The sequence below is a fragment of the Urocitellus parryii genome, chromosome 11, assembly GCF_045843805.1.
Source record: "Urocitellus parryii isolate mUroPar1 chromosome 11, mUroPar1.hap1, whole genome shotgun sequence".
Lineage (NCBI taxonomy): Eukaryota > Metazoa > Chordata > Mammalia > Rodentia > Sciuridae > Urocitellus > Urocitellus parryii.
The window spans coordinates 31,011,597-31,025,779 of NC_135541.1; the positions used below are offsets into that span (position 1 = coordinate 31,011,597).

A 14,183-nucleotide genomic window follows, 5' to 3' on the forward strand; every position below is an offset into this window, starting at 1 on the left:
CCTGGAGTATGTGGGCATGCATCTGGCCAGGCAGATGTCATCTTCTCCTTCCTCAGTGTTGTAGGGACAAACAAGGCAGGGCACCAAAGGTAACAGGAAACAGTTTTATTTGGCTGCAGCCAGGTTCAGAGGGCACAGCTTTTGCTATAATCAATCAATCCCCTGAACCCCATGTTCAGGGAGTTTCAGAGTTTATATCCAGCATGTAACGGGAGGGGCTCAGAAGTTCACAGTCTGCAGAAGTTCACATAAAAGCAGCTTTTTCTTTCATTGTTTTGGGCAAGTTAACCCTTCAAGGACAACACCTGAGAAGGGGAGAGCTTTATCTCCCCTTTCTTACCCCCCCTGCCAGCTATTACCATGGAGCCCAATTGTAACTTATCTTAAAAATGTAGACATCTCTGTGAAGCCCAGATCAAGGCCAGAGGCCTTGTTTGCACAGTTCTACAAAGTACTATACTGAATATGTTTGTGAAAAACTACTAAGGGGGTGTCCAGCACCTGGAGTGCTGGTATCTTCACGGCCAGTGGCCAAGTAAAACAGAGTGACACGAAAATAGGAAGTTTATCTACATTGGACTCTTTTGCAGAGACTTGCCACAGTCTGGCTGGGCACAGAATCACGAGCCACTCACAGCTTTGTAGATTCAAACAGCAATTCTTTATTCCCGAACTCACACCGGCCCTCACAAACACGTTCTGGGAAATCCACATTCTGCCTCAAAATTCACTGACTCCACCAGGCTTAGAATCCCAAATATTTTCTGAATCCCAGGAGAACTCAAGGGGAACTCAAGCAGCAGGATACACCCTATTCCCAGCAGGAATAACATTAAACCTGGAACTGCCCTAAACCCAGATTGTCCTAAAGTGGGAATGCCCTAAACCCAAGGAGCCGGATACTCCCTAAAACCTGCAGGATACACCCTAACCCTGGATCCGCCCTAATCCAGTAGGATCCTCCCTAAACCCGGATCCACCCTGGTCCTTGAGCAGGGTCACCTTTCTCAAACATACATGCAATGTCACAGCGAATGTCCAAGGCAAGTCCATTTCCACAAGTCCTTCCTCTAAGCAACATGGGGTACACTGGCAAGGAAATTTCGATGCGTCATTCCTACTTGGCAATGGCCCTCAGCAGAGACTCTTTTGCTGACAGTCCTAAAATCAGCCATGGTGAAGAGGGCATTTCTATGGAGAAATTGGGTGCCACTTCATTAGAAGATACCTGTTTCTTCTTTTTCCCATTCATCCATCTCTTTTCTCTCCATTTACTTTCAAGGGAGGGCAGACACTTCATAAAATTTTGTGAACTTTATTGCATGCAGGAGGGAGAGAAGAAAAGGTTTATATAATAGATTTTCAGGAGAGATATACATGGACAGATTGGGTGACAATCAGGAAGGAAGTGTGCTAGGATGAATAATGGCTCATTTATGTACACATCCTCAACTCCCTGGGAGAACTATGATCATGTCTTAGCAACACAGTGGGCACATTGTTATCAAAAAGGTCCTTATGATAAAGATTTGATGTGAAGACAGAAGTAGAGAGATTCAACGGTGTTGCAGGATTTGAATATTGACCATGGGTCCTGAAGCCCAGCAATGTAGCTCCAGGTAATAGATGTGCTGTGGTACTCCAATGTCCTTGGGTACACTGCAATGAATCCATGTTAGAACTCTGATCTTCAGAACCAAAAGGAACTACATTTCTGTCATACAAAGCCACTGAGGTTGTTGTCATTTTTATAGCAACAGTAGGAATCTCAGATGGACAGACAAGAAACACAAGGGAAAATGATTGGTAAAGGACAGACAGGGTGGTGGGCAGGCAGGTGACCAGGGGATAGAGATACAGGCAGGTGAGAGACAGATAGAAAAAGAAACAGGTAGGGAGCCTGTGGTTAGGTGAGAGACAGAGGGCCAACAGACAGGACAGGAGGCAGGAGAGCGGGCAGGTGGGAGAAGGGCAGATTAAAAGATTGAAAGCAGTTTTGGGGCAATGGAAGGAGTACAAGAACAGGTGACAGAAACACAAAATGTCAAGCAGCTGGCCTGCAGACTTGTCCTCTGTTCCACCAGAATTATTGGAGCTTCCTGAGACGCAGGTGGATTCCATTCTTGGACTTCAAAACAGGGAGTAACATGGGTACAGGGACCCTGGTGGGATCTGGCAGTAGCTCAAAACGAAGTAGAGTCAGGGCCACGGCCACTTTCAGCTCATTCACGGCAAATTGTTGCCCAATGCAGTTCCTGAACCAGGCAGGGACAAAGAAAGTGGTCTCAGGCCCCACTCTGAGCTGGGGAGGCCTTGAGCCCTGAGCTCCTGATAAGAACGAAGATTCAGAAACCTCCTTTAATTAGAGGTGGCATACAGCTCTGCTTCTAGCCTGGATTCACACTCTCCTGCCCTTTGTCAAGGCCCCTACTCGTCTATAGAAAGCTCTGACTCCACTTCTACATTCATAGACATGAAATCTCTGCTAAGGTAAGGTAAGGCTAGCACACTGAACAATCAACTCTAATAACACTTTCCATTTTAAGAATAAGTCATTGGCTAGTTGAGTCTCTCTACTGAGGGTTTCTGGTTCATCCGTGTGGTTATCACTGGTCTGGACTGCATGGGAATGTGTGGACCACACTCCCTGGGATCATATCTCTGGCGTCAAAGGATTCTGATGGCAGAATCAGATGTCAGAGTCATCTTATTAGGACATTGTGCTGGGGATCTGTTTGCTCTGATTCCATCTCCTCCCACCCAGTGGTCAGGCTCCAGCCTCCCCTCACACCCTTGGTCCACCAGCATCTCTAGACTTCTACTCCAGAAATATCCCTCTTGCCATCTTCAGTCTCTTCTTCCAGGCTTCACTGGTCTCCCTGACTCCCCTCCCTCCTTACTCCCATGCCCCCCACCAGTAAGGGCAGTATCCAAGGCCTCACCTCCCTGCTCACCCTCTGTGGGCTACTGCCTCACCCACCTCTCACCTGCCCAGCCCCACTTCCTGCTTCAGCTCATATTCTTGAGGTTGCTGAGGATGTCCTCCTTCTACTCTGCCTGAACATCCTCAAGGCTCAGGACAATGGCCAGCTGAATCTTAACCCTCTGCTGGCTGACCCTCTCTCTCCCAAGTTACCATCAGTGTTTTATTCAAGTAGCCACCACAACCAATGGCCTCCAACAGTGCCAGGGACAAAGAAACTTGCATCAATGTTCAATGAGTGATGAGAAAGTCACAAAGTTTTTGAAAGAGTGATATTTGTCTCAATTGCAGTTGTCTGATTCTGAACAACACCTTTCTGTTCTCACTGAACAGAGAGCAGACACTTGCCTCAGAGCACAGGACTTGGCACAGAGACACACAATTTTTTAATACTTTCATATAACTTAGATTAGTTGAACTGTAAATTTCAAATGCATTTGGACACACAGTGAATTCCTACCTAGTAACTGAGCTACCTTATAGTCTCCTGTCCTCCAACGTCAGTGCCATAATTTGTAGCCAGTATCTAATAGGAAGTTATCAATTCCAGGATAAATTTTATCTAAGACATATGATTTTTCCATGGACAATTTTATTTTATGCCTGTTCTATGAAATTTGATTCAGCATTGTAAAATTCACAGATGTTTGACTTGGAAACATCTACCTACTAATCAATTTAGTAGGTTTATGGTAATGTGTATTTCACAGGCTGATTCCTGTAGCCTTGCTGGCCTTTCATAACAGCCCCTTTGAAATGGCCTGTCCAGCTTAACTGCAACTTCAGGTGTGTTTTTGAGTGTAAGACAGTATGTGCTCTGTATTGCCTGAATAGTTTTCTCTGAGGCATTTAGCTTCCTCATCCTATGCCATGGATTTTGGGTAGAGATCTCTCTCCAAATGTAGAATTTTTCTCACTGGGAACATGAACACCCATTGTGAATATTAATATGAGACCAAAAATTGGAGGGCAGAAGCCAAAACTTCTTGAAATCACACTCACTGGTGTCCACCCCGGTACAACAGGCTGCAAACTCTACACGGATGGCTTTACAGTAAGAACAACAAGGAGTAATTCCAAGTGCCTACTGAGGAATTAAGCAGAAAAGGTGATGAGCTCATAGAAAATGTGGAAGAAAGAGAAATCCACCTCTTAAGATACTTGAGAATTGAGGAAACCAAGCATGTGAAGTGTCAATTGTATATGCAAATCTAATTCTGAAAATTCATACTCCAAAATGAATAAAACACCAAGACACAATGAAACTTGTGGTCCAAACTTCTATTATTTTGGTGTTTAACTCACCAAATGGTTGGCCATTGGGTAGGGCGGTGGATCAAACTCTCCACAGTGTGTCCTGTCTTTGGGGCACAGGCACAAACACACAACAACTTCTACCCACAAAAGCCAACAAACAATGGCCTACATGAAGAAGCCTTAAAAAACACTAGGGAATCAAAATATTGGGTCTTGAACAGAGACTCCCCATTCTCCCCACCCCATTGGCACTCAGGGGACATCTCACCTTGATCCTCCTGAGAAGGGCAGGAAGGAGTGGCTGTGTCGAGAAGATCCAGGTGCAAATCGAGAAGGATCAAACACCTGCAGAGAGAGCAGCAGGAAACCAGGACAAGTTGGGATCAAGTCCCTGCTTTCCAATCATGGTGGGACATGATCCACAGATGAGGGAGCAAGAAGAGGGTTTGATCATCACATCATCCCCTTCCCTCCCCACAAGGCCTCCTACCTCTGGGTTTGGCCACACCTTCGGATTGTGATGAAGGCCATAAATGGAGAGTGTGACCATGAAACCTGTGGGATAGTTAGGAGACAGATGACTAATTACCCTACTGGGCTATAGCTCTGGTCTCTCAAACAGCAGAAAACATGCACACCTAAGTTGCATGGGTCCCGAAATCGTCACTTTGAGTAGAATGACTTTACAAAGCATCTGAGTGACAGTAAGGAAAGAAAACTGTCAGCCTAGGAATAAGAACAAGAAAATATTGGAGACTCACTGCTTACACCAAATGAAGTGACAACACACAGCCATCCAATACCTTCCATGAAACTGTGGAGAGTAGGCATGCTCTCAACCAACCCTCATGAGCACCCTTCAGAATACACTGGTCTACACCCGTTTTCATATGAGATACTGGCGTCTCAGTGAGGTTATCTTTCCCATATTCACACAGCTGGCATGTGCCAGAGCAATGTTCAGACACAATGTTGGGTGAGCCAAAGGTGGCTTCCTAACAGGGCAGGAATATCAGCTTCTCCCTTCTATGATCCTGACCAATCCTTACATTCTAAGGACCACATTGACTTGTAACATGGACTTTCATGATCTCTTTCATTTGCCTTGAGGCATTTATATATATATATATATATATATATATATATATATATATATATATATATATTCTCAACTCTGTATGATTCTTTCTCTACCCTGCTCTTCTCAAATACTGATAATCACAAGGATAATATCTGGAGGCTGATATTAATCTAGAGGTTGACATTTTTTATAGAAATTTTTCTGATTTTAAGCTTCAAGTCCAGAATTTCATAAGACTCATCAAAATTTCAGAGTAACTATGCTTTCTATAGAGGAGGAAAGGGAGGCTGAGAGAAGCTAATAAAAACTAAAAATCAGGTGGATCTCTCATCCATTGTTTCCCTAGAGAGTGAATAGGTGAGTATACAAAGGTCATACCTTTGGGTAAGGAGCATCCATCAGGGAAAGTGAGAGGTTTGCTAAGATCTCTGCTCACACTTGTTACTGGTGGATAGATCCTCAGGGCCTCCTTGATGCACATGGTGGTATAGGGCATCTGGTCCATGTGGTCCCTGAGGTGAAGGCCATCCTGAGGCGCAGGCAGGGCCCAGGAAGACCAGCAGCTTGCCCCTACCAGAGGCAGGGCTCTCCCACCTCTTGAGCTCTCACTCACCAGGTGATGGAGGCTCCGTCCCCCAGGAGGCTCTGGACCTCCTCCCTGCACCTCTGCTGATGCTCAGGGTTTGTGGCCAGAGCATAGAAGATCCAGGAGATACCACTGGCTGTGGTGTCATGGCCCTCAAACATGAAGGTGTCCACCTCGGCACGAAGGTCCTTATCAGACAGGCTGCTCCCATTCTTCATCTGGGGAGTCCATAGATTAGAGAGCAGGGTTTGTTCCTCCCTCTCCTAGGCAAAGTCTCTGGTTTTTCCACCCACCACATACTCACTTTGGCACACAGAAGGATGTCCAAGAAATCCAAGTGCCTCTTCTGCCTGATCTTCTCCAGCTCTCCCTCATTCTGCAGCTGAGCCTTCCTCTGCCTGATCACTTGATCTGTCCCAGGATAGGAATTACCAGGCAAATACACAGCTACAACAACCCCTAATAAGCCATTTTACCCCTATGACAATCTGGGTGTCCTGTGGACCTCAGAATGCACAGGTGAGTGGGTGTGTGGGAGTCTAGCACCATCTGATGCAGGCCGACCTCCCATGGGAGTCCCTGTTGATTGCTGGTGGGATAGGTCTCATTCAACACTGCTAATGTGATGATACTGGTATTGTGCTGTACCTGACACACTAACATCTCAGCTCCTAACACTTGCAGTAGGATAGTGCCAACATGAGGGTGCCCTAGTTTATTTTCATGGTTAGCAGGTGCCCTGCCTCTGTCTCATGGGCCATGGCCCTATCTCTTAGACTGAACCTGGTAAAGGAAAGGAGACAGGATTAGAGACAGAACCTGTGTGCTCATGGGCAAGCTGGCAGGCATGGTGGAACAAGCGGCCAACAGAGGTCAGTCTGTAGATGGTGTCGTTCTGGTGAAAGACATTCCTCATACGAGAAAAAAGCAGGTAGTTCAGATCCCCAACAGCCTGAATGTAGGACTTGGAATTTCTGATGGAGAGATTGAAGAACAGATTGGATTGTGGAGCCACGAGACTTGGAAGCAGTGTGAGTTCTATTAGGAGATTCCTTTAATGCTGTGGACAGACAACACTGAGGTACACCTTGTATCTGTGTTACATCTCTTGTGAGCTTTGGGACTTTAGAAGATGGCATGATAACCAGACTTCTACCCCATGCAGGAATCAATGACCTATGTCTGGAGCATGTTTGGGTCTAGTCAGGGATCAGGCCTTGGCCTAAGACCAGGATAAGAATCTCCCATTTTATTTATGAGCATCCAAGATGCATCACTGACTCTGGGGTAAATTTACACCAGTTAGTTAGAACAAGAGGTCAGTTTGGCACTGACCTCTCCAGCTGGATACTGCCCTGGTGGCTGAAGGCACACTTCATGATGGTGTCCAGGGTCATCAGGGAGACATGCTGAAAAATCTCTAGGGAGTCCTGTCCAATAAGCTGCTCCCATTTGTCCTGGGGAGGAAGAAGGTCATTACCCTATGCAGTTCCTCAGAAGGCCTGTGCTGACTAGGTTACCCTCTTTCCCTGCATCTCCAAGTATTCTTTCCTGAATCTCAGGGTCACACAAATTTTCTCAAATGAAGAGTTCAAGCAAATATTTGTATTCTGCTGCCTCTTTCTCAGAAATTTTTATTACAAAATGGAACAAACATTTACATAATAGATTATTAAATTTAGAATTTTAGGCAATCACTTCTGACCATTTGATTGATGAAAGCTCCTGAGACACTCTTTAGGTTTCAAATTCATGACCTAAACTTAAAAACTAACAGAATACCAAATATGAGGACAAGATAATGTTAAGCAAATTGAATCTCTGGGGCTCACAAGCCACATATTGAAAATAATTCTTTTCATTATCCTTCAAGAAAAGTTGCTGAAATCAGAGAAATGCAAATTAAAACCATGCTAAGATACCCTCTCACTCCAGTAAGAATGGCAGCCATTATGAAGTCAAACAACAAGTGCTGGGGAGGATGTGGGGAAAAGGGTACACTTATACATTGCTGGTGGGACTACAAATTGGTGCAGCCAATCTGAAAAGCAGTATGGAGATTCCTTGGAAAGCTGGGAATGGAACCACCATTCGACCCAGCTATTCCCCTTCTCGGACTATTCCCCAAAGACCTAAAAAGAGCATACTACAGGGACACTGCTACATCGATGTTCATAGCAGCACAATTCACAATAGCTAGACTGTGGAACCAACCTAGATGCCCTTCAATAGATGAATGGGTAAAAAAAAAAAATGTGGCATTTATACACAATGGAATATTACTCAGCACTAAAAAAAATAACAAAATCATGGGATTTGAAGGGAAATGGATGGCATTAGAGCAGATTATGCTAAGTGAAGTTAGCCAATCCCTAAAAAACAAATGCCGAATGTCTTCTTTGATAGAAGGAGGGCAACTCAAAACAGAACATGGAGGAAGAGCATGAGAAGAAGATTAACATTAAACAAGGACGAGAGTTGGGAGGGAAAGGGAGAGAGAAGGGGAATTACATGGAAATGGAAGGAGACCCTCAGGGTTATACAAATTCACATATAAGAGGATGTGAGGGGAAAGAGAAAAAAACAAGAGAGAGAAATGAATTACAGTAGATGGGGTAGAGAGAGAAGATGGGAGGGAGGGGAGGGCAGGGGTATGGGAAGGGGATAGGAAAGGCAACAAAATACAATACACACTAGTATGGCAGTAGGGATAAATGTGGATGTGTAACCAATGTGAATCTGCAATCTGTATACAGGGTAAAAATGGGAGTTCCTAACCCACTTGAATCAAATGTATGAAATATGATATGTTAAGAGCATTGTAATGTTTCGAACACCAATTAAAAAAAAAGAAAAGTTGCTGAGCACTGTCAGATCATTCATCTGAGTTCTGATGGATGTGATGGATGGGCAGGTTCACTGTGAGATGTGGACCTGGTGTCCATATCAATACATGGGTCACTCAAGTCCACATGGAAGCCCTCAACTCCACCCTGAGAGAATCCTACCCCAGGATTGGCAGTGCTAAGCTGGATCAACTCCTCCTGCAGTTCACTGTGCTGAAAACTTGGAAGTAGGAAGAGGAGTCTATATCCACCATGATGCTGTCTGCCTTGGACCATAAGGAAGTGACTATATCCTGCTTTTGGGTCCACTCTGCTCCTTCAACTTTTGAAGAACTCACTCTCACAGTAATGGCCTTAGATTGTTGTTCCATGTGACTGTTTTCGATGGCTGTTAGGCTGTGGAATCTGAGTGTAGGCCTTGAGTGAGTGAATGGGAATGAAAGAGAGAGACTCACCAGCATCACTCTGACAGAGTCAGCTGTGATTCCCACGTAGGGCTTCAGGATGTCATAGTGGAAGGCTGGGGTCAACATCCGGCGGTGCTGGAACCATGTCTCCCCATTCAACAGGAGCAAACCATACCCTGGGTCATATATGGTTGTGTGCATCAGTGAGTGGGCAATGAGAGATGGAGAGTGGGGACAATTTAAGATAGACAAATAGTGGAACTCTTGGGGGAGAGAACCCAGAGGGCAGAACATCTTTGGACAAACACAGTAATGACTGGCACTTTTCAGGAATATGGATTTCCCAGTTGGCCTGGTGCATCTGATGTGATTATGACAGCTGCAAAGGAGATGTAGAAAGGATTTGTGGGCAGGAAAAAAGAGGTACCCAAGTCCATGTCAGGCTGAGACAGTTTGGAGGTACCTAGAAGGAGAGGTGGAAGGAGTTAGCCTCAGGAGGGCTCACAAGAGCTTGCAGAAGGGGTGGGGGTCTGGATAGATTAAAAGAAATGAAGCTTCATTTAGGGACAATCACAGTAGTGGCTCATCAACTCTTGTTCTCTGTGAATCAGAGAGAGAGATTTTGCCAACCCTAATTTCAGAGTGCCCACTCTTAGATGTACATACCAATCCAGGGAGCCACAAATCTGTATGTACTATGAGCTTTTGGATCTGAAAATTAAGTAATGGGATTAGTTACAAACAGCAAACAAATAATACAGACCCGGGGCAATTGTGATTGAGGCCATGGGCTGTCATAAGTGACTGATGACTATCAATTGGCATTTTGTCGCATGTCACCTCCCACTGCCTCCCATCCCATTTGGTCTCTGTTGAGACTGTAAAATGGCTCAGGAAGACAGGCTCCTTGGACCAGCAGGACTACAATAAGAAGCTGAAAAGTAATACGGGACATGTTCTCAATGCCACAGAATATGATTGAGCCTTGGGGTGTGTTCACAATGAGTGGTGGCTTAGATAGCTTATTATCTAAACAGGGGGAAATTGGGGGTTTCAAACCAAGGTCACTTGGATATGAAGTTTGATTCTCAGATACAGTCAATATACCTAACAAATCACCTCAATAGATACAACTCATATACCTCACTGATTTTCTCAATTAGTTTTTTAAAAAGACAGGAAAAAGACAAAAAAATAGTGCCACAAGCTATTTTAATGTCCACTATGAAGTAAATACTATTGCCCAAGTAGTAGGTGTATCCAGGGAAAGCAGTAGGTAGATTATTCACATCTACTTATGAATGGCCAATTTGTCTGGACTTTCAGAGACCCAGGTATGATCTCAAAAGAGAAAAACTGAGCCTGCTGAGAGGGGGTTCACTCTCACCTGACCTCCCCAGAATCGCCTTCATGTATTCAGGGTCATAGATGAGGAAGCGCACTTTGCTGCCCCACAGCCAGTGTGGGAAGGCACTTGGGAACTCATTAACCCACTTCAGAACGTATTGTAGCTCCTGGTCTTTCGGGATCTGATATCAGGGGAAAGACAAGGTTTTAAAAATCATCTTTTATTTCTGGCTTAGGGACTGTAGTGAAGGGCAGCATAACCATCAGGACATATTTCTGGATCTTTCAGCAGAACTCAGGGTTTTGGAGCTGTTTCTGCTAACCTACGTGTGCTGCCCTAAGCTGGATCCTGTGGCCCTGGAGAGTAGAGCTGTGGGGGGCAGAGCCTCAGCTGTCTGTGTGGACATCCTCCACCTCCTCTTGAGTGTGTTCAGAGCACAATTCCTAGCAGAGCTTCTCTCCCTGCTGTCCCTTATCATGCTCTGTGAGCTCCCTCAGTGCTGGAAGTGCAGGAATTTGGCCCCCTCCCTCCACTGCCCTCAGGCTCTTCCTTTCTCTCCTTCCTCTGACTCTACACAAGGGGCCAGGCTCTGCTCTGGGCACTGGGGTACAAGACAGTGTTGGGGTGCCCAAATCCCAAAGACCTCACATGCAAGATGCGTTGAGGGAGAGATAAACAAATCTTGTTTGGAGGTTAACACTAAAACCAGTCACCCTCACCAGCAAAAAAAAAAAAAAAAAAAAAAATGTGCTGCTATTCCTGTCTCCTATACCCATGACATACATTTGCCCCCTCAAAACACACATTCTAGAAACAAACCTATCCATTTGGTCCCCCCACCTGAGCAGAGGTAGCTGATTCCCTATGTCCTGACTCCTCCTCATATTCATGCCCTTTGTTATCCCAGAATGATCTCCTCAGGATACTGACTCCATCACACTGATATCTGTGTTTCAGAGCAAACTCAGGACCAAAGAGTATCCTAGTCTGTGAGTGGGGCAGGAAAGACTGTAGAAGGCTGGTTCTGAGATGGAGGATCTTTGAGGGGTCTAGGTGAGCTTGTCCTTGAGAAGAAAAGACTCAGGAAGAACAAACAACAGTCCTCTAAGGTACCAGGCTGCAAGGACAGATGTCAGATCTGCATGGTGATAGAGTGAGTGACAGAGGTGAGTAACAGCAGGACAGGCTTCTTTTAAAGGAGTAAGCTCCTGGTGCTGGGATGGGCCAAGCCTGAGAGGTAATCCGGGTGTTCCTCAGATGCCTAGAGCATGCAACAGGCTTTGTCCTGCCAGCAACAGGCTTTGTCCTGTGGACTTCCTGGCCAGTCTTTGGGCTGAAGTCTCCCTTCCCTCCTACTCCCCTTCCCATTTCTTCCTACCTTGTGGCCAAAGAACCAGTGGGATGGTGGAGATGGAAACTGCTGAAGGGCTTTGAGCAGCCATTGCCTGTGCAGGAGGAACTGGGCTGCCTTGAACAGCAGCAGAAGCAAGCTGAGCAGTGAGGCCACTTGGAGGAGCCCAGAGATGCTGCCCGGGAATCTGGTGAGGCTCAGTGTAGAGATGCTCATGGTGCAGAAGCTTCTGTGTTACTCACTGTCCCTTTGTCACTGATTAAGTCTGGAAGGAACGTCCCACCCACTTGTGGTAGTGTGAACTGTGCGGGCAGGGCTTGATCTCAGTGTACAGAATTGATTAACCTGAAAGTTTCACCTTGGGAAACAGTGAGGTCAAAAACTTATCAGTGGACAGAGGCAATGGCCATGCACACACCCATTTCCCCTTCTCCATATTGATGACATATACTTGTTGGGCACCAACTATCTGCTAGGCTGCATGCTAGTTGCATTCCAGAGCTGCTTAAAGAACAGACCTGAACCTAGACTTTGAGAATTTCTTTGAGAATGTTACTAATCTAACATTTAGTAGGTGTGGCTGTGTTGTGCTGCTGCCATTATTTAATAATGAAAAGTTTATTATTACAAAGAGGTAAATGGAAGGCTTAGCACTGACCCCCATCACCTGCTTTGAATGCTCAGAGGAAAAGAGCCTTCAAAACAAAGTATGTGGTTCAGTGCTAACACACTCATGGTGCAGAAGCTTCTAGATCACTCACTGTCCCTCACAGTCACTAAGATACCCTGACCAGCCCTGCCTAAGTCTGGGAGGATTGCTCCTCCCACAGCTAGGAAGTGGGTGGGTCAAGCTATATAAAGAACACACAGGAACTCACACTTGAAGAAATTCCTAGCCTAATCCATCAAACATTCAGTTTGATGAAAAAATGATTATTCCAAAAACATAAGGTGAGGTATTCAGAGGAAAATGGTCAAAGAAAGTGGGTGGTGGGATTAGAATCCTTTCTTATTGGCAACCAAATCTGAGCCCAACTGTTCACCTCCAGTGTGTGAGTCCCAGCTGCTTCAGAAATATTCCTTGAGACTCTCCATATCCACCGTATGGAGAGTGAGCACGCTCTGAGTGGAGCACTGGAGTGGGACTCAGGAGACTGAGGCCTGGCAACTTATCCTCTCTGAGTTCAGTGTCTTCCTTGTAAGAAGGCTATTAATCCTTTTCCCAATTACTCTTGAGTGCAGCTCATTCTTTCAGTCTTTCAACAATTTCAAGAAAATTTCTCAGCAGCCTCAGTGTCTTGTGAGTCAATGAAGAAAATGACATCAGTATAGGAAAATGGGATAAAGCTATAGTGGAGCAATGAAATGTCCACCAGGTGAGAAGGAAGGAATAGGAGACCACCTGAGGGTGGGTGGGCCTCTGGAAGATCAGTCTCCAACACACCATGGAGAATTAGGGAAGGTTCACATCTTGAAGACCCTTACTCTCACTTCTCATAGTTCTCCAAGATCAAACCTGTTGGGAGTCTCCCTGAGAACTCCCGGGCCTTTCAAAAATGGCAGTGGGCAAATTTCCATTGGGCAGCTAGAACTCCCCGGGCCTTTCAGATAAGGAGCCCCTAATGCAACATAAGGAGCCTCTAATGCAACATGGTGGCGGGCAAGTTGCCAGTGGACGGATAACAAGTTGTTTTGAAAACCTTCTAATTGTCCCTCCCGTCTTTCGTACACGTGGACAGTTCATGCCCCCCATGAATCTTATGCAGGGCGGACGTGCATGCACCTTAGGTGATGACCTGACCTTTACTATGATTGGCCCAGGGAGCTTCCTGGTTTAAGATCACTGACTCTCACTTTCTATATAAGCTAACACCAGCTTGCAATAAGGTGCTTCATCTTTGTCACTGCTATCTGTGTGTGTGCATTTTAATCTCTGACGACAAAACTTGGCCTTTCAAAACCAAACATGTAGGATTCAGAGAGTAAAATACAAGATACTTCAGGAAGAATCTGGGGGAAGCTGGCTCTCCCAGCAGCTGCAAGGTTCCTTCTGGCCTGACCCCTTCACTCATCCACATGGTTTTTCCCACCAGCTCCTTCATTGCCTGACATCAATGACGGGTGATTCATTAATCAAGAAGGGGCAGAGTTCTTCTCTTTGTCCTCTGATCCTGTGTCCTCTCAGAACCCAAGGGAAGAGGAGCATATAACTATTCACACCATATTTCTCTCAACTTTTTTCCTCATTTTCCTCATTCCTTTCCATTCTTATGTCTTCTTTAGAGTAGTGAGCACTCTGTGTTCAGGGTAATGATCAACTCTTT

At 45.5% G+C, this 14,183-nt stretch overlaps 1 protein-coding gene across 2 annotated transcripts; it reads right to left on the reverse strand.

Annotated features, from left to right (window-relative positions):
• Nucleotides 1–1,995: 1,995 nt before the first annotated feature.
• On the reverse strand, nt 1,996–12,075 carry LOC144249251 (cytochrome P450 4A11-like). Of its 2 annotated transcripts, XM_077791537.1 has the most exons (12): nt 11,887–12,075; nt 10,548–10,689; nt 9,827–9,871; nt 9,209–9,336; nt 7,243–7,364; nt 6,727–6,881; nt 6,212–6,318; nt 5,935–6,125; nt 5,700–5,833; nt 4,731–4,795; nt 4,509–4,585; nt 1,996–2,255 (listed from the first exon to the last, which is right to left on the reverse strand). In XM_077791537.1, the coding sequence occupies exons 1-12, from the start codon at nt 12,073–12,075 to the stop codon at nt 2,087–2,089; spliced, it is 1,524 nt and encodes a 507-aa protein (XP_077647663.1). In that variant the 3' UTR covers nt 1,996–2,086. The 2 variants fall into 2 exon arrangements, with proteins under 2 accessions (XP_077647663.1, XP_077647664.1); XM_077791538.1 differs by lacking the exons at nt 1,996–2,255; nt 4,731–4,795 and having other exon boundaries at nt 4,530–4,585.
• Between the last annotated feature and the right edge of the window lie 2,108 nt (nt 12,076–14,183).

Coding starts and splice junctions, on each gene's coding strand:
- LOC144249251 (XM_077791537.1), bottom strand. CDS start 12,075: ATGAGCATCTCTACACTGAGCCTCACCAGATTCCCGGGCAGCATCTCT. Junction 10,690..11,886: donor ACTGGTTCTTTGGCCACAAG/GTAGGAAGAAAT, acceptor CCCTGATATCAG/ATCCCGAAAGACCAGGAGCT. Junction 5,834..5,934: donor GACGGAGCCTCCATCACCTG/GTGAGTGAGAGC, acceptor CCTTCACCTCAG/GGACCACATGGACCAGATGC.